We start from the raw sequence: 27,641 nt of genomic DNA, 5'->3' as shown, positions 1-27,641 counted from the left end.
TTTTTTTTTTTAATGAGATTTCCTTGAGGGAAAAGCACATGAACTAAAATATCCAGGCCATTTGTGTGATTTTTTTTTAAAGTTTCCTTGTCCAGAGAGGACAGTTAAGACATTTCCTGTAAGCCCCACCCTGCTCAGTGAGCAGTTTACAACCACATTTAACCCTTTTGTTATGGGTGGGTCTGGGAGTGCATTCCACATACTTTTTCTTTTTCATATTTTCTACTGTTTGATATTTCCCCCACCCCCGAAACTACATAGTGTGGACAGGCTAGAGACTAATGATGGTTTTCTGACTGAAAACCATAGCTGCTTCTCCTCAGTCCAGGCCAAAGGGAAAAGGAAGCATTCTGAGCTCCTCAGATTCTAGAATAGGGCTCCTAAAAGACCTAGAAAATGAATAACATTTTCCATTTCTTGCTATCTCCCTCACCTAAGTTTTCAAAAAATCCACTTTCAAAGGGTCAAGGAGATGAAACCAAAGACCTACCTACCTCTTAGCTGACTGCTGAATGAATGCAACAGCACCTAGCAAATATTTAAAATCATATCTTGTTCTGCCTCATCAAAATAAAAGTCAATGCTGTCAACTACTTCATAAGACAAGTAAACCAATGAATAAAATGTATCACCCCTTCCCCAATGAAAACATACCAGGACCAAGCTGCTTCCTTCTTAGTTCCAGGAAGAAAACACATTTAGGCCACAGAGTTCAAATAAGAAACATATACAGCCCTCAAATATTCTGTACAGTACTAGAGCTATTCCTGCCTATTACTAGGCTTTAAAGATTTCCAACTCTAAAGACTTCCGATTACAAGCTCTGTTTTCAGCTGTAAACCTTTTTCTCCCCCTCACATATAGGCTGAGAGACTGACCAAGGCCTCCTGGTTGGTTAGAGAGAGCCCAAGGCTACAGGCAGAAACACAGCACACAACTGCATTACCAGGAACCAATTCTCCGTAAAAACGTGTGCAGTGAAATACTGGATGTATTCAATCTTTTGAGCCTAGCATAGACTCCAGAAAGTACCTGTAATTAATCCAAGTAATCCAACCCATTGCCCTGGAATGACAATAAGTGGCTTTTACTATAAATTACGTAGCCCACCAGATTGATGGGACAGCTCTCCCTCAACACAATGCATCAAGGGTTAAAATTAGGCTTCAGAACTAAAACTGTAATTTACCAAAGACTCAGAAACAAAAAGACCACTCCCCCCCCCCTTTACTATTCTTCTACTGGACTGGGTCAGGAGCAATGCACTTTATACCTTTAACTGCTCCCAAAGGTAAGAAGCTGGGGGTTGGGAGTTAAAGAGGCTGTGTGGAGCCAAATACATACTAATAGTTCTATTAACATTAATCTCCTAAATCCGAAGGGTATGTGTTTCTGTATGTGTGTACAACTGGAAGTGGGATACTTGAAAACTGGAGCCTAGAACCAAAAGACTCCAAATGGTGGCTACCCCAGACTGCCTCCTTTACTGCCTCGATGAGGTTCTCACAGCCAACCTGGGGCCGTGTGGCTGCTATCTTCACTGGGGTCACAACATATGGAAGAAATAAAGCTTCAGAAAGCACCAGGATTCTTTCGGAACACCCCAGGCAGGCCTGGCCTTTGGCAGGGAACTTACCTTGGAGTTGTTTGAATCTCCCTTCCAGTTGGTTGTAGTTGTAAGGCACCTGCCCGGTGTAGGCCGGCGACAGCGGCCCGGAGATGCTGGATGTCCTCTGCAATTCCATTATGCCCGACCTAACGTCCAGGCCGGCTGCACGATAGGAATTCGCTCCGGCCCCCTCCTACCCCCATCCAACTCCAAGCAGCTTCCGCAGCTCTGCTCCCGCCCAGGAGAAAGGGCTGGACCTCAAGCAAGCCGCATTCCGGCCGGTCGGAAATGGGTGCAGCGTGATCTAATAGAAAGTTAGCGGAAGAGTCCACCTTACCCCGGTCGAGTTACCAGCCCAGCATCTAATCCCTGTAGATTCCCTTCCTTGTGTGGCTCTTGCCTGGAAGCTAGAAATAAATTACCTGGGAGGGAGGAGGAAGAAGAGTAAGGAGGGAAAAGAGGCACGAGCCTATTGGAAAATATTTTAAATATGGCCAACCCTCTAAGCACGCTGTGTTCCTGCTTGCAGAGCAGCACACACCTCCCGCTTGCCCGCCCGCCCGCTGCCGGTTTGTAATTTAATCGAGAGCTGCGGTGAGCAGCGCGGTGATGTCACCTGATTAGCATAACAGCATTGTGGGGGAAACGCAGGCGGAATCACGCGGAGGGCGCAAGCAGGCCGACCCAGCATACCCCGACCCGCGCGGCTGGGCCCCACAAAGCTGCTGGAATTACGACGTTTTGCTGAGCCGCCCCGCCTAACGTAAAAGTCTCACTTGAAAAGGGGCGCAGGGCCCCAGACGCGGTCAGAGCCGCACAGGCCCAGCCGCCATGCACCTGGGCGCAGGCAGCCGCTGTGCGGGCGCCAACCACGAGCGCTGCCCAGCCAGGCGCCACCGTAAGTCAAACAAAGTCAGTCTGGGCACCCTCAAGGTACAGCCTGCAGAAATGAGAACTAGACCCGTTGGAGAAATCTCGGCAGACAAGCTGCCATTGCTGCATCCTATCTCGGAGGTGATGAGCCCTGGTAGTAACTCCATGATAGGAAGATATATCAGAGCACCATGGTGCAAAGCATTGTGGGAAGAAGGTACACAGGTAAACACCACCCAGAACTCCTGGTGCAGAGAACTTTACATTTCCGAGGAAGAGAACAGCAATCGCCTTTAAATATTACTTTAATGTATTTACCAACTTTTGGTTGGTAACTTTTGGTTCTTTCTAGTTGCTTCTTTGCTATCTACAAAAAAAGAAAAGAGGAAAGAAAGAAATTAAGAAAGAAAGAAGTCCTATATAGAAAATAATGCAATCAAAATGTATTCATGGGAAATAATTGGCTCTGGTCCTATCCTCACTACATCTTGCAGATAAATGATAAACTTTTAACATTTCCAGCTTGAAACCCGGTAGCACTCACTACACTACACAGGGTAATTTCAGCACAGTAATGCTCAGGTTTGTGGACGCAGTAAGGTGGATCACAAGTTAAGCTAACCTGGTCCAAACATAAATTCCAGACCAGCCAGCATTACAATGCAAAGTCCTAATTCAAAATTTCCTTCCTAAGGGACAACAGTGTGCACCAAAAAGGCAGTCCCAGCTTCACTTTAGTTCCCGAGATGCTGCACCCTGAAAGCTAGCTAACCATCCACTTCCTAAACAATCCCAACTCCTTTTAGCACAAAGTATGGTTGTGGTATTTATTAATAAGAAACCCCAGACTCTCAACCCTAGCTGTTAATACTGAGAAATAATACATATCTATACAGAGCTGGGTGTGAAAGTACCCACACTCTTCAAAATTCAGCTATTTTTCAAAGCTCACCTCTCCTCACATTCTTTTTCCCATCACATCAAGACTACAAAGTATAATGGGCATTATTTCAAGGGACATCTTTGAACACATCCTACCTCATTGTTAAATATGCCAATGATCTGATGAGTCACTCTGTCCATTGATAGCAAGCACAGAATACAAGATTATAAAGTGATCTGCCAGCTGATGGCATTTTTCATTTTTCTTTCTTTTTTTAAATTTTAAGCCACTTAGGGAAGAACTTGTGAGTGATTGTTCAGTTATCAGTGCTCTGGTATGAGGAAGTACATTACATGAACTTTCTAATTAACCAGGTTACATGCAGTGTAATGGAAAGGCAAAGAGTCATATAGCCACACTCAGTCTTAAAGAGCTGAGCTAAACTACACAGAATAAATATACCCAAATGCCAGAAAGAAAGGTTTTCAGGCTGTAGAAGGGTTTAGTAACCCTACAGGAACATCCATTTGGAGCCAAGTGAAAACAGGACACACCTCTGCAGGCCCACCTTACCACTCTAATGCAGTATCTGGGAGAATACAGGACAGCCAGGGATATTATTCCTCCACTCACAGTTGGTCTGCGTTTGTAACAATCAGTACATGCAAGGCACACACCATTTTTTTTTCCCAGATGATTCAAAGATAACTGGAAGAGTTGCTAGACAAATAGTATGAGACAGATTACAGGCAAATAGTCAAATATTAAAGAATACATGAAGAGTTCAGAGAAGGTAGTCACACCTCGGTAGGAAGAGTCAGTGGGAGGAGCCCCAGGAAAGATTAGCATCTGGACTTGTCCCTGGAACACAGTCAGTATCCTGGAGAAAAGAAAGCTTCCTTATGCAACTGCCAGAGGAATAGGACAGGTGATATGGCAGGCTGGAGCACACAGAAGCTGTCAGCTAAGGAGAGAAGCATGAAAACAAGCTAAAATGGGCTTGGAGAATTTTGAGCCACAGGAGAACAGGGTCTTGCCCTGGGCTCCAGCAATGACTAACTTGGCAGACAAGAAAGACTAAAGGCAGCAAGATTATTGCAACTGTCCAGGTCAAAAGACACATTAGGGAGTGGCAATAGGATTAAAAAGGAATGGACTTATGTAAGAGTTCACCTGCATAACTTTGGTAACTAATCAAATGTGGGAAGTTCAAAGGATAGTAAAAAAACATTGGCATTTGAGCTAGCTTGGGGGTTATAAAGAAGGAATGACAACTATTCCCTTCTTGCAGGCCAATTCTGAGTCACCTGCAACACCACCAGGTGACATGTCCACAGAGGTTGAGGATGAAGAAGTAAGAGGTCAAAGCTGAAGATACACTCTGGAGCACACAGGGACAGCTGATTTCGTGGAGCTACATCTAGGAAGGGAGGAATAAAGTAGCTAAGCAGGGATCTTCAGCCAAAACTGAAAAGAACAGCACTAGTGAATACACAGAATGAAAATACAATAAATGGAGACACCCAAGGGAGGAAAGGAGACGAACAGCATCACATACTGCCAAAGGGACTGGGAAATAAGCCAGGGGTAGCTTATACCAAGGAGTCAAAATTGCAGAAGCCTGGTGACCAGAAGACATCAAAAGAAGAGGTGACACAGACTTGTAAATGATGTCAGACAACCAGGCGAGCCTGATGTCTGCAAAAGCTTCAGCTAGCCCTGAGGTGGCACAGGTAAGAAGAGGCAGTTAAGAAAATGGTTTAAGGGTGGAGTCCTTAGTCTTATCCAAGAGAGAGCACACCTTTGGTCAGGGTAAGGATGATGTTCTGAAGAGGAAAAGAAACTGTCTAACCGGAATAAAGCAGAAGGCCCGCGTCTAGCCCACAGTTTTATCTATAGTGATCTCAGAAGTATAAGCTCCAAGACCCTAACTAATGCAGGAAAATGTGGCAAGTCAATGGGAACATTAAAGAAGAGTTTTCAGAATCCTTGCCCATCTTTCTGTAGTACTAGATTGTGCAATTTTAGTTGATCTAATTTTTTCTCTCTCTCTCTCTCAAGGAGGCAATTCTGACAAAGGGTTGTGTCTGTCTTCTGCAGCCAGATTCCAAAGTGAAATACAGATGCTATGACTGGCAAAGCAGCTACAGGAACAAAACAATTCAAGCCCCACATAGGCTACACCTGTGATAAAAGGTATAATTATGTTTGTGTAGTAATGTGTAGACAGATGTGATTAGAAGCAACAGGGCATAGTAGAATGACATTAGGTGCCGCCAAGAAACATCATAATTTTGTGCATTGGCTTCTAACTTTCTATAGTCATAAAATTTTCTGTATATCCTAAAAGTATCCATCTGTGGAATGAGTGCCCAAGTATGGGCTTCAGTTATAACTTGAGTCTCTAAATTAGCAGTCTTCACATACAATGAATGATCCCTGTGGCAGTTTAGCAGTCTTCACATACAATGAATGATGCCTGTGGCAGTTTAAATAAGGACAGCCTCCATAGGCTCAATGATTTAAACATCTGGTCTCCAGCTGGTAGAAATGTTTGGGAAGGATTGTGGGGTGTGGCCTTGTTGGAGGGTATGTGACACTGGAGGTTGGCTTTGAGGTTTCAAAAGCCCAAGCCATTTCAGTTAGGCCTCTCTCTCTCTCTCTCTCTCTCTCTCTCTCTCTCTCTCTCTCTCTCTCTCTCTCTCTCTGCCCCTCCCCCCTCTCCATTTTGGTTTTTCATGACAGGGTTTCTGATGGGAGATGCCATTATCTATATATGTTTCTCATACTGGTTAATGAATAAAGCACTGTTGGCCAATAGGAAAGGAAAATAGGAGGGACTAGGAGACAAGGAGGAAAGAGGAAGTAGGAAGGAGGGATCAAGATGGAGAGGCTGGAGAAAGCAGAATGCCGGCCGCCCCCCCCCCCAGTAAGAGAAGACCACGTGTAAATACTAGATACATAGAAATGGGTTAATAATTAAGACAGAGCTAGCCAATAAGAAAAAAGTGACTGACCAACAGCATAATATCAAATATAGAGTCTCTGTGCGTTATTTGGGGCTGGCGCGGCGGCGGGACCAGACCAGGCAGGGAGCGGAAAAACCGTACTCCTTACAGGTTTCTCTATGTAGCTTTAGAGCCTGTCTTAGAACTAGCTCTGTAGAGCAGGCTGACCTCAAACTCACAGAGATTCACCTGCCTTAGCCTTGCAAGTTCTGGGATTAGGGTGGCCATAGTGCCTTTTAATATCAATAAAATATAGCTAAGACGTCATAAAGCCACCATCAAACTCTGCAGCTTACAAGATGTTTTCATGGGCTGAGTTATGATGCTCATCTTTAATCTAGCACTTAGGAAACAGAGGAGGTGGATTTCTATGAGTCTGAAACCATACTGGTCTACACAGACTTCCAAGCCAGACAAGTGATACAGTGAAATCCTATCTCAAAAATTGAAAATCAGCTGTCACATACATTTTCTCAAGTAACTAACCCTATGGTGTTATCTCCAGTTTACATACAACAAATGTGCTTTCCTTACCCAGGGCTGCATAGTTGGTGTGTAGCAGGCTCATCAAGTCCAGTACACTCTCCAGATATTCATTTCTTCAGTATTCGTCTACTAAGTAATGGTTTCTAAGCTTTTTAAAAAGCTTCAAAGCCATGTCCTTCCATATACAAACCTCCATATCTATGTTAGGTCTGAACTAGACACATTCTTTACTAGTTCACACAGACTTGCTACTTTGAGACCTCTGTTATGTATGGATTTGTTTAGTTTTATTTGGTTCTGTTCCTCTATTCACACTTGATAGACCTGCACACCAAGATTCTATAGGGTTTAGCATGTGGGCTGTGGATGAGAACACAAGAGTTGAGATTAAGGCTCTACTCTGATAGCCTTTGTGCTGTTCTGGGGTGTGGAGATGAATGCTTTTCCTGCATCACACAAACTTGAAAGGGTAAACTGTGGATGATCATTTCCTGAAAGTCCAAACAATAGACTGAAAATGTCTGAGGAGAGGATGCCTGACAGGCATTTGTGCACATCCAATCCCAGGATACAAAAAAAACAACCCCACAGCTGAAAATGGGAACAAGACAATGTGGTTTCACACAGTTTTGCTGACTTCTTTGATGCCTGCTTTACACTATCGTTTCCAGATTTGCCTTTCAACTTTTTTCGTTTTTTAAGGTAGGGTTGCACTCTGTAGTCCAGGCTGACCTGGAATTCAGTCATCCTCCTGCTTCAGCTTCCTGAGTACTAGGATTACCAGAGTGAATCACTATCCCAGCTGTTTTTCATTCTTCATTACTACCAAATCCCTGTGGCAGATAACCACAGTTTCCCTGGAGCATATCCCTTCAGTAAACAGGAATACTATGACTAAAATTCTTTCTTCCATTAGAGTGTGGCCAGGGAACAGGCTCAAGCCACACCACTGCACCTACATCCTGGGATACTATCTTTCAGCCTCATGCCAGTTCTTATTGCCTTAAGTTTCCAGCCTAACTACTCCATTGAGTAGTCACACTTCCCATTCCCTTTTGCTTAACTCCCCTATTAGGAACATCATATTAAAAATCTTCCTTTAGGGGCAGGCAAGATAACTCATAAGGTAAGAGTGAGGGCCTGCCTGATGACTTGCATTCAATATCAGGGACCCAGTTTGGAAAGAGACAACCAACCACCCCTCTCCCTCAAGTTGTCCCCTCAACATATGTGTTCAATCATGTGCACCTATACACATATATACACATACACATACACACACACACACACACACACACACACAACTTGCTTTACTATTACAAAACAGTAGCTTATAAAGCATGAACATCATCCAGACCATAAAGCAAGTCACAAAAGGCCCATGTTTCTACAAAGGCCAGTGTTTCTTTGGGGCCAGGATGTCTATCATATTCATACTTCAGGAGTTAGGATAACTACAAGAAAAACTGGAAGAAAAGTTAAAGGTATTTTTCTACTAGTACCAATTCAATTACTAGCTCAATTCCTTGAAGATATGGACTGTTCTCATTCTCCCATATTCCTCCCACCCCCTTCATACATACACAGAATCAAAATCATCCAGTTATACAGCATAATCTGAAATACTAGCACAAAGTAAACCTAATTCCATCAATTTTCTCCCTCTGTCTGTCTGTCTTTTTCTACTGGTCAAATTAGAATTGACCTCACTACCGAAAAGCAAAACAGTAAGCTACACTAATAACACACACCTGAAGTCCTGGGAAAGGAATGCAGACTATTGAGCCTTCTACCCCAACGAAACCTATCTATGTCATCTGTTATTACACTGGCAAACATTCCTTATATGGCCAAAAGAACACCCCAGTGCAGAGGTCCCACCTTTGGCAAACAGGTGTTGTTAAGCTATATTATCAGTTGGTGTGACCTGGGCCCCTTCCCTACAGGTACTCTGTAAAGGGACAGAGTATCTGAGGAATGTGAGAGGGGCCAGGTCTGCTCTTGCCCAGGATTTTTGGTTTTCTTTTGAACTACAACACAGAAGGGGAAAGGCTTGATGCACAATGGTGTTCAGAGCTTGGGGGTCAAGTTTTAGGAGGGGCTTATGGGACAGGAGGACACATTGTTCCTGGATAGCACAACTTGAAAGCAAATGAGAAATGGGGTATATAAATCTATTCTTTGTGAGATAAGTGTTCTGACCCTGTCCTCAGGTGTTCACAGCCACTTTTACTTTTCCAGGGACTGTAAAGAGAAAAGGAACCAAACTGAACAGGTGCCAAGAAGAAAGAACAAAAAAGAGTGTGACAGGGCCACAGGCCTTCCATTAAAACAGGCCTCATACCACCCTGTCTATGGAGAGCCTTCCCCAGGCCATTATACCTGTGCATTTCTCTCTGTAGGTTTGGGACCAATGACAGGTCAGCAACAGAAGACAGTGACAACATCAATTCAAATGGATCTACACTTGGGTTTGTCCTCTTTGCTGGGAAATCTAAGTGATTTTCCCACATACATGCTCTATGTTCCTATGTGATTTTAATGTGCCTAACTAAATCTCTGCCAATATGTGTCATGCTAATATGAGAATGTGGGTTCCTACTTATTAACTAGAGTTATGAGGTGTTACCTCTTGTTGCAAGGGCAGGGAATGTGTAGCCCTGGCATGATAGCATGTGTGGTATCTTTAGGATGCAGTCATTTCTTCCCCTACCTGAGTGTCTGATGATTTCTCAATGTGATAACAGCCTCTTGCCCACAGGACTTTGCTTGGCAGACAGTCACTGAGTCTTTAAATAATTCATGGATGGCCCTGTCACTCAGGAACAGCAAGGCACACCAGCTGCCTATTTGGTGGGAGCCAGGCTCCAAGTTTTAATACTATTAGGTACCTCGGATACCTCATAGCAAATATTACAATCCTTTACTCTTTATTTTCTCCTATTTTGAGCAAGGAAACTTCCTGTTGGTAATTTTCAGTACGCATGATTTTTTACCTGAAAGAGGATATGTGCCTAAGTAAATGAATAGGAAAAAAGTGTTGTCCTCAAACAAATTTCCTAGTCAGGATTCTTGGGATGGCAGGGGCAAAGCACCAAATACAGCCTGCCCTCTTCCAGCCAACTCAGTACCCACTACCTGCCTCAAGCTTTCCAAGTCTGCTCCTGGTGCTCCTTCTCCTCTCAGTCTATAATCTAATGATCCTTCAAGAAAAGCTCAACACTATCATCTGTAGATGTATAATCTACAGATCCTCCTCCAGGAAGGCTTCCCAGATTACACCAGCTGTGATACTGGCTTCTTCCTTCTCAAGAGCCTACACCAGAAGTATCAGCCTCCCTTCTGCCACCTACCACAGTCTTAGACCATTAGTTATCTCTTCTTGTGTGCTAGTCTTGTCTACATAGTTAAAATAAAGAGAGTGTACCAGTTCTAAGATTCATGAAGAGTAACACATGGGTTATACTCTCAGCTTCTGACATGGGCTGTGTCACCATAAGCTGGACCCTTAGCTTGATCAATACTGGTCCTAAAATCAAGATATCTGAAAGAAAAGAATCTCAGATCTCCTGGATATTATGTTATCAGAAATATATCTTTAGCTGCTTTGGTACACCTAAGTAATTATTCAGAACCATGTAGCTCTTTCAGAAGTCTCAATAAGGACAAGGGCAGAAGTGCCATAGGACACACTGCTCAACCTGTGTACCGTGCAGGTCTCAGCGAGTCCCACAGGACATACTGCCGAGCCTGTTCTACCTTGAGTAGCATACAGTTCTGAGACAGTCCCACAGGGCACACTGCAGAGCCTGCTCAACCTGTGTACCACACAGTTCTGAGATAGCTCCATGGGACACACTGCAGAGCTTCTTCTACCCTGAGTAACATGTCAGCTGTCCGCACCTCAGTCCTTCACACTGAGAAGATGACAAGACTCCACAGATGTCAGAAATCTCTTTCAAAACCCACCCATTTAAGCCATCTTATATATACATTATAGAAACAAACAAGGCCCCAAGCTGAATGCCAACATACAGAATAAGCTACTGGCATGCTAAAGGTTGGAAAACAGGTCTCCTGATTCCTGTTGCCTCTTCAAAGAGCCCAGGGTAAACAGGTAAGTACAGAAAGTTCACAGAGGAAGGGGCATGAACTTCTCACAGGAATCCATCAGCAAAGTAGGCCCAGAACCTAAAATTGCAAAAAGCTCATCATAGTGCTCTCTCCCATCACCTTCCAGAATCCAACAACACCAGAGAGCCAGCCAACTCAAAACAAGTAGCAGAGGACTGACAATCTTTGTGTTCCTTTATGCTGAACTTAAACCAGGTCAAGAGGCTAGAGCCTAGACTACGGCACTGGCAGTTTCCAGCTCATCCTCCAGGGCATCCTCTTGGCCTAGCCTGAGGAACCTGGGTCCCTAACACACTCAACTGTTGAAAGATCCCTTTGGTGGGTTTTCTGTATTGACCTGACCTCGCCTATATTGTTCATAGGAAGTCCTGAGTGAATGTATCATCTTTTAAGCCACCATCTACCCAGAAAAATATGGTTTGAAACTGTAACAATGCCTTTTGTATTCTATTCATCCATTTCTTTACTGACAGGGTCTCAAGTAGCCCAGGCTAGCCTCAAGCTCACTATGTAGTTGAGGATGATGTAAACATTCTGATCCCCCTCTTCCCACCTCTAAGAGCTGAAATTATAGGAGTGAACAATCATTTCCAGTCTGTGTGATACTGGGGTTCCAATTTACAGCTTTGGGCATAGTAGGAAAGCACTAAATTGTACCCCAGCCTTTCATTATACCTAATGTCTAACTAATACCTAATCAAATCACTTTTTTTTTTCCTTTGAGAGAGTTTCTCTGTGTAGCCCTGGCTGTTCTGAAACTCACTCTCCAGGCCAGGCTAGCCTCAAAGTCAGAGATTCATCTGTCTCTGTGTCCTGAGTGCTGGGATTAAAGGCCTGCACTACCATACCAGGCCTTAAATCACTTTACAAAAGCTCCAGTAAAGGATGTGCAGGAATCTGGAACTTGTTTACACTAGTGGAGGCAGGTAAATGATCCCAGCACATGAAAACAGTATGAGATTCTTCAAAACTTAAAACTAGGACCATCACATGGTATAGAAATCCCAAGACTGGGAAAGAAAGCAATGTCTCCAAAGTATTGTGTTCACCTCCCTGTCATTGCAACATCTGACAAAGCAGTCAAGAAGTAAGAGCAAACCCTATATGGAGTCAACAGAAGAATAGATGAATGTGGGTTGGAGAGATCATGTGAGCATGGGGACCTCATTTTACATTAAAAAGCAAAGCTGTGGTGGTGTGTACTTGTAATTCTAGCACTGGGGAAATGGAGGCAAGCAGATCCCTACCAGCCTAGTTGCCAAGTTCCCGACCAGTGAGAGGCCTTGTCTCAAAAAAGAAGGTGGGCAGCACCTGAAGAGTAACACCCAGGATTGATCTCTGTCCTGCATACACACATGTGTACCCACAAACATTAGAATTCACACACCACAAAAAGAAAAGAGAATAAGTTACACACATACATACACTAGAATATTTTTCTGATTTAAGCTACATCATGGATGAACCTTGAGGTATTATGTTATGCAAAAGCCATCCAAAACTAGGAAAATAGGCTTGTGTTCATACTCGCAGCTATGTTGTGTAAGGGTACACTGCAGTCTGTGCAGGTCTTCAGATACAAGGAGACAACCACAGCTGTGGTTGCACTACAAGCAGTGAACAGACTTCCCCTGGGGGTGATGGAGCTTCACACACCCCATACACCACAGTTCAAGCTAACTGAAGTTAGCTGGAGCCAGCTCTGCTTCTGGGCAAGGAGTGATTTGCTGGTGTGGGTATCTGGGTCCATGTGAAGTATGGTGGTTGCATGAACCAAATTTATGCTATCTGACAGTTTGTCTCCAAAGCCCTGGTGGTCTATTACCAAAAATATGTGGATGAGTCCTCTAAGGAGACTGAAGATATCTTTATTCAGTATGATTGGCCCCTGCTTGTAGGTGACCCCCATTGCTGTGAATCCAGAAAGTTCAGAGGTCCTGGTACCTGTGCTTCAAACCATAAGTCCTACCAATCAGCCTATTTCAAGAAGCTTTTTTAATATTTAAAAAATAAAAATTAGAAAAGTACAATTCCGCTTATATAAAGCAGAAGTTCAACTCACGGCATCAGACAGAAAGATGGAGGGTGCCTGGAGCTGGGCAGAGGGGAAATGAAGAGTGATTGACCCTTATTTTTAAAAAATTAAAATGGGCCAGACCTCTGTTACATAACACTTTGCATGCAATTAGTACTAATGAAGGGGTACACTTTTGGTTATTAGTTCTAAACACAATTAAAAACAAAGTTTCAATAGAGAGAAGGAAGCACTGTCAGCAGCAGACTTAGAATCACATGCTCTTCACCTGCTCTCAAAGCTGTCAGCCGATCCCTCCAGGAGAACCCTGTTTTCAACCTTACGAAATAAAAACTTCACTGGGAACCCTGCCAAATCTCGTTTTTTATAACAAAAGGCCTCATAAATTAGTTATTGACTCCAAAGTGCCTCCAAGCCTTGTACTTTCATGGAGTGCTGTGGAGTAACTGCCACTCATTAGTCATAACTAGTGTCAGGGCTTGTGATCTGGTCTACAATGTCAACCTTCATTAAACTGTTCAGAATCTTTATTTTCTACTCAATGTCTCTGAGACTGATATCCAAAACACAACTGATATTTCAGACACAGTAGCAACCCATCATACTAAAGCAAACATATATTCATTTAACAGTGTAGGTAGGTGTGTGTGCATGAAAAGGAAAGCTTGTGTGTGCACAGGATTGCCTTGGCAGGTGTTACATTAGTTTTCCTTACTCCGATGTTTTTGTAAAACCCTGTCATCAATTTCTCTGAGAGACTAAGACTTGTCCACCCAGATAAAGAATGCCAATATCCCATCCAAATGGGTTCCTACAGATTTTGCTATTAGGGATAATTTTAGGTATTAAAGGCTCATGAAGCAATGGCCAAAGATTCTTACTGATCCAAAAAAAAATAAATAAAAATTAAAAAATAAAAAAAATCACACCTGTAGTTGGCCTATTGAAGATTATGGAATGGCAACTGGCAAAAATCATTACACAAGAAAGAGATTGGTAATTTCAAGTGATTATAATTAATTACACCAGTTCTTGTTTATGACATTTTACAACAGCCTGAATTTCTGACTCATCAAACAGAAAACATTAACAAGAAAAATTTCCACAGATCATTTTTTTTATTTATTTCATATCTCCCCACCCCACCCCCATCCCCCAGCAGGACAAAGGTTGCTACCATTGTCTACCAACAGGCAACCCACTCCTTGCCAGTTACATAGAAACCGCTGGAAAAGAGGCCAAAATTCACCTTGGTAACAAAACAATGTCCTCTTGCTAACTCCTTAGGCTATCTCATGCCACTTGATCATTTTCAGTGCTGGTATTTAATACTCAGGATCTTGATCATGCTAGGTAAACCCTTTACACCTACACAGGGCCCTCCATAGCTTCCGGTTCAAAACTGCTTGGTATAGTAAATACCTGCTGTATTTTAGAACCCCCTCCCCCTATAAACTGGCCTTGCTTCTGTGTTTGACAGTCAGCTACAAAAGAAAACACACTGTAAAGCACCCAATTCTCCACTCACAGCCTTCCTCTAAAGTTCCCAAGAAAGGGTTTATGCGATTGACCACCACAGAGGTCATGGATGAGTGTTTCTCAGGGTGTTCTCATCAGTTTCTGAAATGAAGTTATTGTGGGGAGAGGTGCAAGGAATTAAAGGCTACTGGGAAAGCTATGGAATATTAACACCAAGAAAAAGCTGGAAAAGGCAAGTCAAAGGTTTCCCAGACTTTCAATCCACTGGGTTATATGACCAGTAACACACACTGGGACAAGTAAGTACCTGAGGCAGAAAAATCGTAATTGGAATATGTAAATTAAGGATGATGCCTCCTATCAAAGACTATTAATACTATAGCATTGTTCTACAATGTTCTCCAAGATGAACTCAAGCCACAAATTTTAAGTATTATAAATAATCCTCCTGGAAACCTGTTCATATTCCTTTTTATCATCCTTTGATGCTAAGCTACAGCTATCTCAACAATGAGAAATATACTCTAAAGCTTAATTACCCCACCAAGGGCCAGCATGTTTCAGCAAGAGCTAGCCTGTTTGACTGGGATTTTTCTACATTCTGTATGTCTCTCTGTCCCTCTCCCTCCAACATCAGTTATTTGGTTGGGGGAAAGGGAAAAAAAATCAATGTAGCAAAAGATTAAAACATTCTGCTGTATTTCTTTCTTGAATAATTTTCTCTGCAATTTAGAAGTATGCAGGGCCACTGTAACTACAACATGCAAATCTAAAATAGAGAGAAGGCCAAACAAATATGGAGGCCACAGTGTTTTTTGTTTTTTCATTAAAAAACAAATCCATGGGGCTGATATGTATCTCTCAGTGGTAAAGGGACTGCCTTGCATGTGTAAGTCTCTGAGTTCAACCCAAGAACTGCCAGAAAACAAAAACAAAAATGAAAAAACTCATCTTGAGTGCTTTTCCCCACCTCCTGAAATAAGGACTGAGTCACAAATGCCCTCTGGGCACCACAGCAAACAAGGCCAAAGGTCATCAGTATCTTTAGGCCATCAGAACATGTGTCCTTTAAATGCTCCTGCCTTCTCACAGTAACTTCTAATCCTGCCACCTTGCATTAAGGTAATATTCTCAGTGTATGCCTTCCTGAGAGGGGAAACCAAGCTCTATCTTCAAAAGATTTATTTTCAGCTGGGCATGGTGGTGCATGACCTTAATACCAATACTTGGGAGGCAGAAGCAGAGGCAAGTATATCTCTGAGTTTGAGGCCTGCCTGGTCTACAAAGTGAGGTCAGGACAGCCATGGCTACAGAGATAGCCTCTCTTAAAAAAAAAAAAATTATTTTCAAGATGACTATACATAGGTGCTGTGTGCAGATAAGACAGGAAGCCATGGTATTAAGTTCTCAAAATGATCCTCAAAAGTGACAGTACTCTTCTCCTGAAAAGCTCATTTATTCCCCCACAGCCAGTGATTGGCAGAACAGAGATCTATAACATAGAAGCAAGACGCTGGGACCACTCTCCTTTAGCATCAGCCTTAAGATGGAAACTTTGGCCAGAAGAGGATATTCCTAAGGTACCTGCACAGTCACACTGAGAATCTCGAGTCTATACTGTTTCTGAAGACTGCAGAAAATATAGACAAACATGAAAATGGAATAAATCCTAAAACTGGGGTAATAGGGAAATAAGTATATCCAAACAGTGGCTTCTGCCAATTTATTTACCCTAATAACTCACAAAACCCTCCTGTGCCTGTAACCCTGGCATGCCTATGAACACAACCAGTTTCTCAGTCCCTCCCTCCCTCCAGTCCCTTCCACAGCCCTTGCAGAGCAAGTCTGAGGGTCTGAACACAACAGTTAAGACCTATTGTTGACTGAAGAGTAGAGTGTCTCTAAATACTATTTTAGATTTGGAGGTGGGGTTTACAAGGCTTGTTTCACACAGGGGTTGGGCAGGAGGACTGATCTCCAGACACTGTTGCATGCCAGGAGTTGGATCAAGCACAGCGCCTGGTAAAATCTAAAAGGAACCATCTCCTTCTGAAGAAACAACAGTTTCCTAAATGCCTTCCCTCCCTCAGGCCTCTCCTCTGTCATTCTGAGATAGAGGTCAACCCCTTCATCCCCAGGACCTCATGAACAGTTCTCAGGTTAACTCATCAGGGCCTTCAGGCTCTTTGGAGATGGGAAAGTTCCAAGCCTTCCACTGCTGAGGTGGACCAGCATTCTAGGATAAGGACCAAGCCCCATGGCTCCCATCCACTCCCTCAGCTTGGATGTCTCTTTCATGTGCTGACACTACCTCTCCTCTGTGAAAACAGAGCTGCTTCTCAAGATGGCCTGTCTTTCTAATGCTAACCACACTGCCTGGCACAAAGCAGACCCTGAGTATTATGCTCACTCATCCCATTCACTAAGAAATGAACAAACCAATAAGGTTCTGATCCACACAGCTAATAAATAAAAACCAATAAATAAAAAGAGGCCATTTAGCTGTACTTTGAAATGTTAGAACATGATCTTCTAATGACATTAATAAAATCAAATACCAATAAGCATTATTTCATAAATTTGAAGTAGGTTCACACACACAAAAGCATCCATAAAAATACATTCACACACACAAAAGCATCCATAAAAATATATTTATCTAGCAATGAAATTACCAATATAACCATACTTCTTTCTGGTAATATGATAAAAAATTGTTTCTTTCAAAATGATGAAGCAGTTACTAACCAAATCAATTATGATTACTCTGAAGTCCTTCATTTAGCCTATAAAACAAAAACATCATTCTCCATTATAAAACTTTAGTTTGAGTGTGCCAATTAAGATGGCTTCCTGAATGGGGGAAGTTAAGAAAAAAACGCCTACATATGGGAATATCTGCAGATTAAAGCTAACTAAATGTGCAGCGAGAACTGCACACCTGTTAACACTATTGTTGGGTTTTAGGTTTCACATTAGTATCAGGTCATCCTTAAGCCCCACCTCCCCTCCATCCTGTATCTCTTAAGGCAGTCTTGAATACCTCTGCATTATTTACAAGCATCCATACCAACACTGCCCTTTCTTTAGATGTCTGGAGCCAGAGTATAGTTCCATGAAAGGTGTGCTTAGAGGCTTGGCAAAACACCAACTGCAGAACAACCAGTTCTGGGTATAAACTTGTGTGTGTTGACAGTAGACATATAAAGAGCTAAGTGACTTGGTGTTGAAACTTATTTCTCCAAAATCAATGCCACAAACAGTTTTAGGATCCATGGAACTATCACATATATTTTTCTCAACCAGAGAAATCTAACCACAGAGCAAAGCTAGCTGTTATAACTGTGGGCTTAGAAAGTTATTAGGTTGTTATTCTTGCTGTCAGCCACAAGGGGAAAAGAAACTTAAATTACACAGTAACTAAAACAGTAACAACACACTCTGTACTGCTGTTGTTTAGAGCAGCTTGTAGCTAACCGCCTTTGGCTATTATAGCAAAAGGAGATATTCTAGGGATCCAATCCATCCCTGTCATGCTTGGCCACTATAGTCACCAAATATCTTATATCCTTGTCACAGTGGAGAATTCCAAGAGGAAAACAGTACTCACACTTGTAAGATTGAATGATTAAAATCTTAAACTCAAAGCAGATAATGGAGATTAAGTGCACACATTTAATCCTGGCACTTGGGGAGGTAGAGGCAGGCCAACCTCTATGAGTTCCAAGGCTACAGTGAGACCTCATCTCAAGGAAAATGAATCAATTAATTCTCAAACTCCAACTGCTCACTTCTAAACCTAATAAGGACACTTTGAAAAGATGGGAAAGTGTTCCCTTAGTGAGACCTCCAGAAAGCATTTTCTTTCAGGAAATATGGGAAAGGTGCAGAAAAGTAGAAAACTTAAGGAAGAATGGTCAAAGGACTCTTTAGCTTTAACACTTGTGACTCTCAAGAGCAAAAGCTAGATACTTTTAACAGAAAAAGAGGCAGAGGTCAACGTGACAGCATAGCTGATCTACAGTATAATGGGCCATACCTGCTTATAGACAAATGCTTCTAAGAGCATCTGTTGACCTCACAGTAGATACATCAGATACTGAGGGAATTAAACTCTAAGACAATTACTCTTTGATGAGAGAAAGGTTAAACTCCAGGACTCTGACATCAATGTGGCCTTGCTTCTGTTCTTTACCAAAGTTGGCATATCTATCTCGCTCCAGGTTGCTGAAGCAGTGAATGGCTTAGACAATGCACACTTGTTGCTTACTGTTCTAAGTGCTAGAAGTAAGAGTCCAAGTACAGCCAAGTTCTTGGTAGTTTACAAATATTCTCTTGTAATTTCGAAGAACAGACAAAAAGGCTATGTGTCATAGACACAAATCCCAACCTTGAGGCTTTCCCTCACAACTACATCACCTCCCAGTCCTACCTTGGGGACAAGGGATTCAGTTAACAACATGAGGTGGAATACAGATATTCAAAATATATCCTTTTTAATCATGTACATGGAAAATTCTCAGAAGATTTGCATCAAGTTTGGCTTTTTTGGGGGGGAGGGGTGGATCTTTTTAAGACAGGGTCTCATTATGTGGACCCAACTAGCCTGGAACTCACTATGAAGACCAGACTGGCCTCAAACTTGCTGAATCCTCCTGACTCAGCCTCCACAGGGCTGGAGAATTACAGGTGTATACAACTATGATTGTTTACACAAAACTTTTAAAAGAATTCTCTTTCCTCTTCACTGAGTGGAGTTGGAAATGGTCTGAGGAAGAAAACATTTGTCTACTTCTGAATGCTCAGGTTTTTTTCTTCCTTCAGTACATGCATTCATAATGTGCAATGTATACTGCAATTTTATAATCCATTTTAATGTCAAATTCTCACCTACACAGAATTAACTCTTCGATTAAGTGCAGTGATTTGAAAGAAAATGCCTCCCAAAGGAAGTGTGGTCTTGCTGGAAGAAGGGTGTCACTGTGGAAGGCTGGTTTACAGGTCTGTTTGTTCAAGATTCCTCCTGTGTGACTGTCAGTTGACTTCCTGTGGCCTGCCTATCCAGCACCATGTCAACCTGCATGTTACCATGCTCCACACCATGATGATAATGGACTGAACCTCTGAAACTGTAAGGGAGTTCCCACAATTAAATGTTTCCTTTATAAGCATTGCAGTGGTCATAGTGTCTCTTCACAGCAATATAAAAACTGCAATTAAGACAACAGGTTTTACAAAAGTTATGGGGCAATTTTCACAAATGATGCAACAGTTACAACTCTGTGTGAGTTATCCAGCTTGCCAACTGCTCTATAACTGTGTTCAGATTTATATGAGGTGTTAAAGGAATGCTAAAAAAGAAAAAAAGAAAAAAAAAATACTATCCATTGCCATTGTCTCCAAGAACTGACTTATCAGCTACAGAAAATATAGATAGAACTATTTTAAGCACATACCTGAAACTGGTAATGCATACAGTACATGATACAGATCAACAAAAACCAAGGAGATTTATCAGAGAAAAGTTCAGTGTGATCCACACAGGAAAATGGATTTGATTCACAGTACTGGGGCCCAGGATGGAGCTAAGGGAGAGAAATGGGATTTCCTAAAGACTTACAGGGTGGTCAAATGTAATAAGGGAGGGGCTGAGCCTTGACTAAAGTTCCAACGTTGCCTAGACTCCAGTCCATCTTTTCTCTTGAGATGGCTGTGGAATAATCTTATAGCCAACAGAGCCTACAGTCTGTCAGAAGTTAAACCTGAATGGCAAAATTCTGACCAGATTCACCCAATAGCAGTATCAGCATCTGATTATGCAAGTATTCTAGACTTCTGAGAATTCACAGGCTTTCAGGAAAGAAGTCAAGACTAAGAGTTTAGCAAATTTCCTTGAACATTAACTAATGAAAAAAAGTGGATGCCTTTTGCAACTGGAGGATGAGCAGACTTGAACTGGGGTTCTCAGATGGTACAATGACACTTTTATATAATATTCATATTCACTTATTTATAGATTGGTTTTCTTTGCAGCCTTGTTGACCTGGCATTCAATAGGAAGCCCATACTGGACTTTTATGTGTAATAACGCTCAGGCTTTATTCCACAAGAGTTGGGATTACAAGCATGCATTGCCATACCTGGTGCCAACTATTCAATTTTATTTACTTATTTACTTTTAGTATTTAGAGACAGGTTATCCTGGAGCTCACTATTTAGGCCAGTCTGGCCTCAATCTCACAGAGATCTGTGTGCCTCTCCCTCCCAAGTACTGGGATTAAAGGTGTGTACCACTATGCCTGGCCCACTGCTCATTTAATATGTGATCTACTTCCACCAAATAGGTTTGGTTGTTGTTGCTTTGTTAAAGAACACAGAAATTTATATCATATCCCTATAAAAATAAACATACAAAATCAAACCTGGCACAATGTTCCAGCCCTAGGTGGATGCTATCCCACTCTAAAAAACAATGCTTAGCTCCCGAGATCCCAAAGAAGCAAGCAAGGAGAAGACCATATTTACTAATCACCCTGCAAAACTCACTAATTAGTAAGTTAGGTGGGAACTAGACATTTCAATACAAGTGTATTTTAAAGGGTTGAAAGTCTGATGTTTGTTTCTCTTCATAATTTCAAGCACTTTAAAAAGAGGTGTTCGTTTCTGTTTCCTTTCTTTTAAAGGGAAACAGTTAATGGTGACCATATTCTTACCATTTTATAAAATGTTGTTATCTCTAAGTCAAGAACATCTACCTGAAAATGTGTTCTAAATGCCTATTGTTGCCTCCCCCTAGAGGCAAGAGGCACCTTTTTTTTTTTTTTTTTGAGAACACCCTCAAATGGCTCTGTGTTCTTCTGTCTCTCTAGATTCCACATCACACTTCAGTGGTCAGTTAGCAGTCACCTGACCAAAGCCTCCCTCCCCAACACCACCAGTGCTTCCAAATACAATCTGAAAAAAGAGCATAATGAAAGAAAAGAACAATGAAGCTCCATAGAAGGTAGCCAAGCCAGGTAGATGTTGGGTTTTCTTTTTCAGTTATATTCAGTTTATGATATAATTCTATTGATTATTAAACTACAGATTTGTCAGCAACTTTGACATGGTTCACGTGAACTAGTAACCTATAAGAAAGATTCAGGAAACAAGAGAGCTAAACATTGTGTCTGTGTCTACTAATTAGATTTTTTTAAAATAATTATGAATATATAATGATTTTTAGTCAGTCATTTTTGGTTGCAAAGAATAGAGATGTTTTCTGAATTGAAAAAGTATAGGCTCCGTTTACCGGGGAAAATGCACAGTTACCTAACTAGGCTCTGGGTTTCACCCCTGGCATTAATAATAATAATAATAATAATAATAATAAACAAGAATATAATAAGTAGTAGTAGTAGTATATGATAGAATTAAGGTAGGATAAAGACATTTATTAATAAGTTTCTGGCAAGGGCCTGGTTTGGTGGCTATGCTTTTAATCCCAGAACTCAGGAAGCAGAGGCAGGCAGATCTCTGTGAGTTTGAGGCCAGCTTGGGTTACAGAGCAAATTTCATGCCAGCCAAGATCTTTATAGTAAGACAACCCCAAAGGACCAAAGGCTTATTTTGGGGGAAAAAAATGTACCAAATTTTGAACGAAGATAATTTCATGATTTTTTTCTAATTACAAAATAATTTGGACTTTATTTCAGGAAAAATTCCAAGTATAAAAAATTCAGAAATAATGACTACTTTAGTATATATAATTTCAAATTCTTTCTACAGTTTATAAGACTTGATAAGGATATTAATTCCAATTACTTTTATTAGTATTCTCCAATTAAGTATGTTATACATTTAAAAATACTCCTCTCTTCCTTCCTCTAATCTGTGTAGATTCTACAAAAGCCACAATCACACATATTTTAAGACTGATTTTTTTTTTTTGGTTGCTTTTTTTTTTTTTTTTAGTATTGGGGACTGAACACAGGGCTTTGTATATGCTAGGCAAGAATTCTCCCACTGAATCACACCAGCAGCCCTCTGACTTTTCTTAAAATATTTAAGTTTTATTTCAAATAAAATGCTGGTCACAGGCATTCAGATTATTTTGAGTTATCACATGTTCCACTACACTGAGGCAAGCTGATCAGAGGTGAGGAATGTGGGCATGGCAGTATGGGATGCGGGAAATACTTACACAAACTCACTTCACAGTGTACTGCCTGAAGGATGGACCAGCATGCCATAAGCCCTTTGCAAACCAGCAAGACTGAAGAATAGCCTCACCCTCCTTTGAACTCTCAAGAGCAGCACCATATGAAAGGGGAAAGTACTATCATCCACGATGTTTTCATTGTGTTTAAATTTAACTGATTCTTACCAGTCTCTCATATGTAAAATGAAGGCACATATTTCAAAGACTTAGTAAAATGGGGAGAAAGCATTAATAATTTTTCATACTGAAACATGTTGAGAGGAGGTTTTACTTTTGAGTATAGGTAGCAGTTGATAATAAGTCTAATTACTTATTTACTCAAGCTATATAAGTATTGCTGGACATGGTAACTTACATCAGTAACTCTAGAACCTGGATAGGCTGAAGAGTAGAGAGGCTGCTTTTTCTCCCAGCTTCTATGAAGAAGAAGCTAAAGAGTTACTGTTTTCCACCCTGCCAGGGGTTCCTGATCTTGTAGATGGCAAAGTATACTTGTCTGTGCTTCTTGGTCAGCAGGGTGGCATGCTCATAGTGTGCTGGGAGAGAACATTGCTCCTTCTGTCCTTCCAGTGCTGTTTCCACAGTTTATAGGTGACAACAGCTTCCCTCAGGCAACTGCCATGGAGTAGCTTCTTTCCTTTTTTACTGTTGTTGAGATAAGGTCTCACCATGTTGAGCAGGCTAGCCTCAACATCCCAAAGGCTAGTACAAGTATGTGTTACCCTGCCTGGCTTCAATTAACTATTAATATGCGCAACGCATTTAAAACATTCCTGGAACATAGTAAGCAAAATGTTAAGTATGTGCTATTATTACTGCAACCCAATTACTCTGGGACCAGACTCAGCATCCTTAGGTTATGACAAAGACCAACCCTGAGGACAGCTGGGCTCTTGAGTCTGGATGTATAAAAAGATACCACACAGAGAAAAACAAATAAGAGCTCAGGAGGTGGATAAAGAGCTTGCTGTGCAGCTGTTTGAGGACTGCATCCTGGATCCCCATGATAAGCCAAACAAATGGAGATCTCTGAAGGCAGAGATGGGATCCTGGGAGCAAGCTGGCTACCTAAACTAGCTAGAATTAGTGAAGCCATCAATAAATAAAGCAGAGAATAACTGGAAAATAACAGACATAACTTTGGATTTCCAAATGCTTGTGCAAATGTCCATGCAAATGTACCAATATACATCCAAAATACACACCCACACCCACGCACGCACACACGCACACACACATCACATACACATGTGGAAAAAAAATAAAAACCCTAAGAAACTGTTCTACATTTTGTAAGTAAAATGTCCTTAAAATGAGACAACATAGGTTAGCTTGGAACCCAAGCATGAAGCTTATGATCAGAGATAACAAATTAGCTAATGCCAGCAGAATCATCTTAAGTTTGAAGGATTCATGAAAAAGAAGTAAGTACCAATTGATCCAGCAGCATAGAACAATCATGATTTCCATAAGGTAGTGGTTCTCAATCTTCCTAAGGCTGCAACCATTTCATACAATCCCTCATGTTTGGTGACGCCAATTTCACTACTGTTATGAATCACAATGTAAATATCTGTGTTTCTAAAGGTCTTAGGCCACCCCTGTCAAAGTGTCATTGGACTCCCCAAAGAGTTCACAATTCACAGGTTGACAACTACTGGTTGTGACACTTCATATTAGTGAATGAGTTAGAAAATCAGGTATCGAATTGACGGTGAATGACTGAATGATTAAAAAGATCTTTAGGGACTGGGAAGGTGTCTCACTGAGTAAAACACTTGTATGAATGTGTGAAGACTTAATGCATATCCCCAGCACCCACCCAGTCGGCAGCTGTGGCACAACACACTTGCAATTCCAGCACCTGGAGGTAGAGGCAGAATGACCATCAGGGTTACTGAGAGACCCTGTTTTAAAGAATAAGATGAAGAAGACACAATACCAACCTTCAGCCTCCATATGTATACCTAAACCCACACACATGTACATATTATACTACTCTTCTCCCCCACACCTCTCCTTGTCTCTCCCCTTCCCTCCCTCCCTCTCCCCATCTCTCTCTCTCTCTCTCTCTCTCTCACACACACACACACACACACACACCCCTCATCACTACTCAAAAACACAAATTATCTTAAGACAATTGAAAACATTCTTGAGGCATCTGATTTGGTGATCTCCACTGTTTATTTCCCTCTTTAAATCTCTAGCCTTGCTGCTCAGGTGGGATGGGATTGATGAAGACTCTCTCTCTAGGGAGAAACTTGTTTAGGGAAATAAATTGAGCATCCTATTTTCCAATGCCAGTCACAATCACTCTGGCCAATAACTGTTCCTAGCACCATGGTGAGGCAGATGTGATCTTTTCTACTAGCCTGCTGGGACATGGGACCTGTGACTACTGAAGACAGAGTCACCTGTGAAGACAGTCTGCATAATAAACAGCTAGAAAGTAAAGAAGGAAAAAAAAAAACAAACAAACCAGGTCTGGTCAGGTCATTCTTATTTAAAGGCAGAATCTACTGACTCTGAGACTAATAATTAATCTGTCACTTTGGACATGTGAGTTAGACTTCCTTTTTCTTGTTTTATAATCAGATTCTACTATAAAAACAACAGAAAATCAAACTAATTTTTACAATGAATAGTAAATGTACCTGCTCATGACTTTAATCTATTGTAATTAATGGCACCAAGGGGAGAATCATTAACTTGCTTTCTCACCTATTAACAGTTTCCTCTAAATCTCAAAGTACACATGGATAGTGCCTTAAATACACGCTAGTTTGACTCCTGTATGTATCTGATACTGCTCAGTTTTCAAAGTGATGGAACCTTTTCCTGACTAGGGCCACAGAACTGTTGTAATCCGCAGCAGTCACAAAGGAAAGACACGTTGCACTAATGTGAATGACTCGGTGGCATACCTCCAATAGTACTCGATGTGTCCTTCCTAGAGGACACCGCTGCTTGCAGACCTAAAGCCCTTGCACAAGGTACTCACCAACCTTGCATATAGCTCTGATCAGCCAATCTGCCACTGGTACTAAGTATACACCTGACTTGGATTTTTTTTAAATAAAATATAGTGTTTTTCAATATTTTGAAATAAAAGATGTGTCAGAAATAAAAAAAAAAAAATCCTTACAAGTTCTTAGCGACTCTTTCTAAATTGCTGTAAACATTACTACGTTCTAAATTATTTTGGCCATTAAGGTTGGCAGCTCTCCAAATGTAGGTACCTTATAAAGGGTCATCTAGGTCTCACAGGACACCTTAAACTAAGGTGAGATCAATTTCAAATAATAAGCAGAGATAAGCAGAGATAGTCGGTTTTCAAGGAACTACACTGTATCTGGAGATAGGCAGGGGACTCACCTGCCAGGGCCTTGATACGGGACCGCTCAAAGAGCCGTGCAGAGCTGTTTTCATTGTCCCAGTCATCCACATCCCAGCGGTTGTTGACATCACTGTACTGCTGCTGGATTTCAATGTTGTCATAGTCTGTGGCTACTGTGGTTGTCATCCTGAACTGTCTCAGGTCTTCTTCCACATCAGTTCCTTCTTAGAGCTCTGTGAAAAAGAGAAAAGGAAGAACTCATATATATACAAAGCACACAGTTTCTACAGACCATTACTTCTTGTCCAGATATGTCTTCTAGAGATAAATCTGCTTTTAAACTTCTGCTCTCCTTCATATCTGTGACTTTGGCCAACCTACTTTGTGGCTTCTCCCAAACATGGAAGTGGGAGGAGATGCCACAGGCTGCAAGAAGACTGAATGAAACGCTGGATGCCAAGCTAATGGTTCTTCCTTTTCTAAAAAGTTTAAAGTGCAGGTTTTATATTATATCAGGGATACATTAACAGATACTCAGGTACTTGAATGAATTCATTTAGTTTTACTGTCTATCACTAGAAACTTTCTAGTTTTTCATTCAAAATATGTTATGGAAGAAAACCAATAAATCATCCATTCTGTACATCTCATTTCATATTAAAACTGATGCCTAAGATTACAATGTAAGCATACACAGCTTCTCAATTCCATAAGCAATTACTCACTTGATAAGCCCAAATATACTGAGGACTTGCTACATGCTCAGCATTGCTTTAGATTCTGGGGAGAACAATAAATTATATAAGTGAAGCTGAAGTCCTCACAGAAGGAGGTAGACAAAAATACATAAGAAAAGCCAGACAGTTTAAGGAAATAAAATGCAAGCAGAAGAACTTGAGAATGGATGTTTTAGACTGGGAGTAACAAAAAAACCTTTTAGTCCTGAAATGGTCTCAGTGTCTAAAAGGTACAGACCATGATCACAGATCATGAAGAGTGGCACTCTAGACAAAGGCAATACCAAAAAGGCATGCATTCCCGGTCTAGCCAAACTCTGGTATGCAGAGGGAATGGCAACAAGGCTGGGAAGCTAGGCAGGACCAAGCCAGAGATAGCCAAAAGTCTGGCATGGTGAACTTTGAGCAAGCATCTGCCATGGCTAGAGGTGTACTTCTAAAGGATTATTTATGGTGCCATATGGAAAACAGATCTAGGAGGTAAAAACAGAAACCAAGCTGGTTGGAGGCTACTCCAAGATGGAAGTGGTTTAGCAGTATAGAGGTAGCAGACCTGACTGTGGTGGTGGTGTGGTTTGACAGGACCTAGTGAAAGATCTGGCTGGACCTAAGTAATCAGTAAGGTGGTATGCTTGATTCCTATTGGTATGGTTAAATTCCTGTATGTGTTCAATTTCACTACAGGGACTCAGGCTCAGTCAGACACACAAAGTAAGTTAATTGCAAAACCAAGGAGGTAGGATGGAGATAACTCTTGTCTTGGTGGTAGAAAGATAACACAAGGGAAATGATGCTCTTTATTTCCTCGCCTTCTTTCTCTTCACACTTGGCCCACATTTTCCTCAGTGTGCATCAAG

General features: G+C 41.5%; 1 protein-coding gene across 1 annotated transcript in view; it reads right to left on the bottom strand.

Moving 5' to 3' along the window:
- The window catches only part of Sptbn1 (spectrin beta, non-erythrocytic 1), a 129,286-nt gene extending 103,017 nt beyond the window's left edge, over positions 1–26,269 (bottom strand). Inside the window, exon 1 of the mRNA XM_051178758.1 lies at positions 26,086–26,269. Within this exon, the coding sequence (XP_051034715.1) occupies positions 26,086–26,233 (148 nt within the window). The 5' untranslated portion in view covers positions 26,234–26,269. The remainder of the gene's footprint in view (positions 1–26,085) is intronic.
- Between the last annotated feature and the right edge of the window lie 1,372 nt (positions 26,270–27,641).

The sequence above is a fragment of the Phodopus roborovskii genome, unplaced genomic scaffold (genome assembly GCF_943737965.1).
Source record: "Phodopus roborovskii unplaced genomic scaffold, PHOROB, whole genome shotgun sequence".
NCBI classification, from domain to species: Eukaryota; Metazoa; Chordata; class Mammalia; order Rodentia; family Cricetidae; genus Phodopus; species Phodopus roborovskii.
The sequence above is the reverse complement of the archived record's forward strand: the minus strand, read 5'-3'. Positions and strand labels throughout refer to the sequence as shown.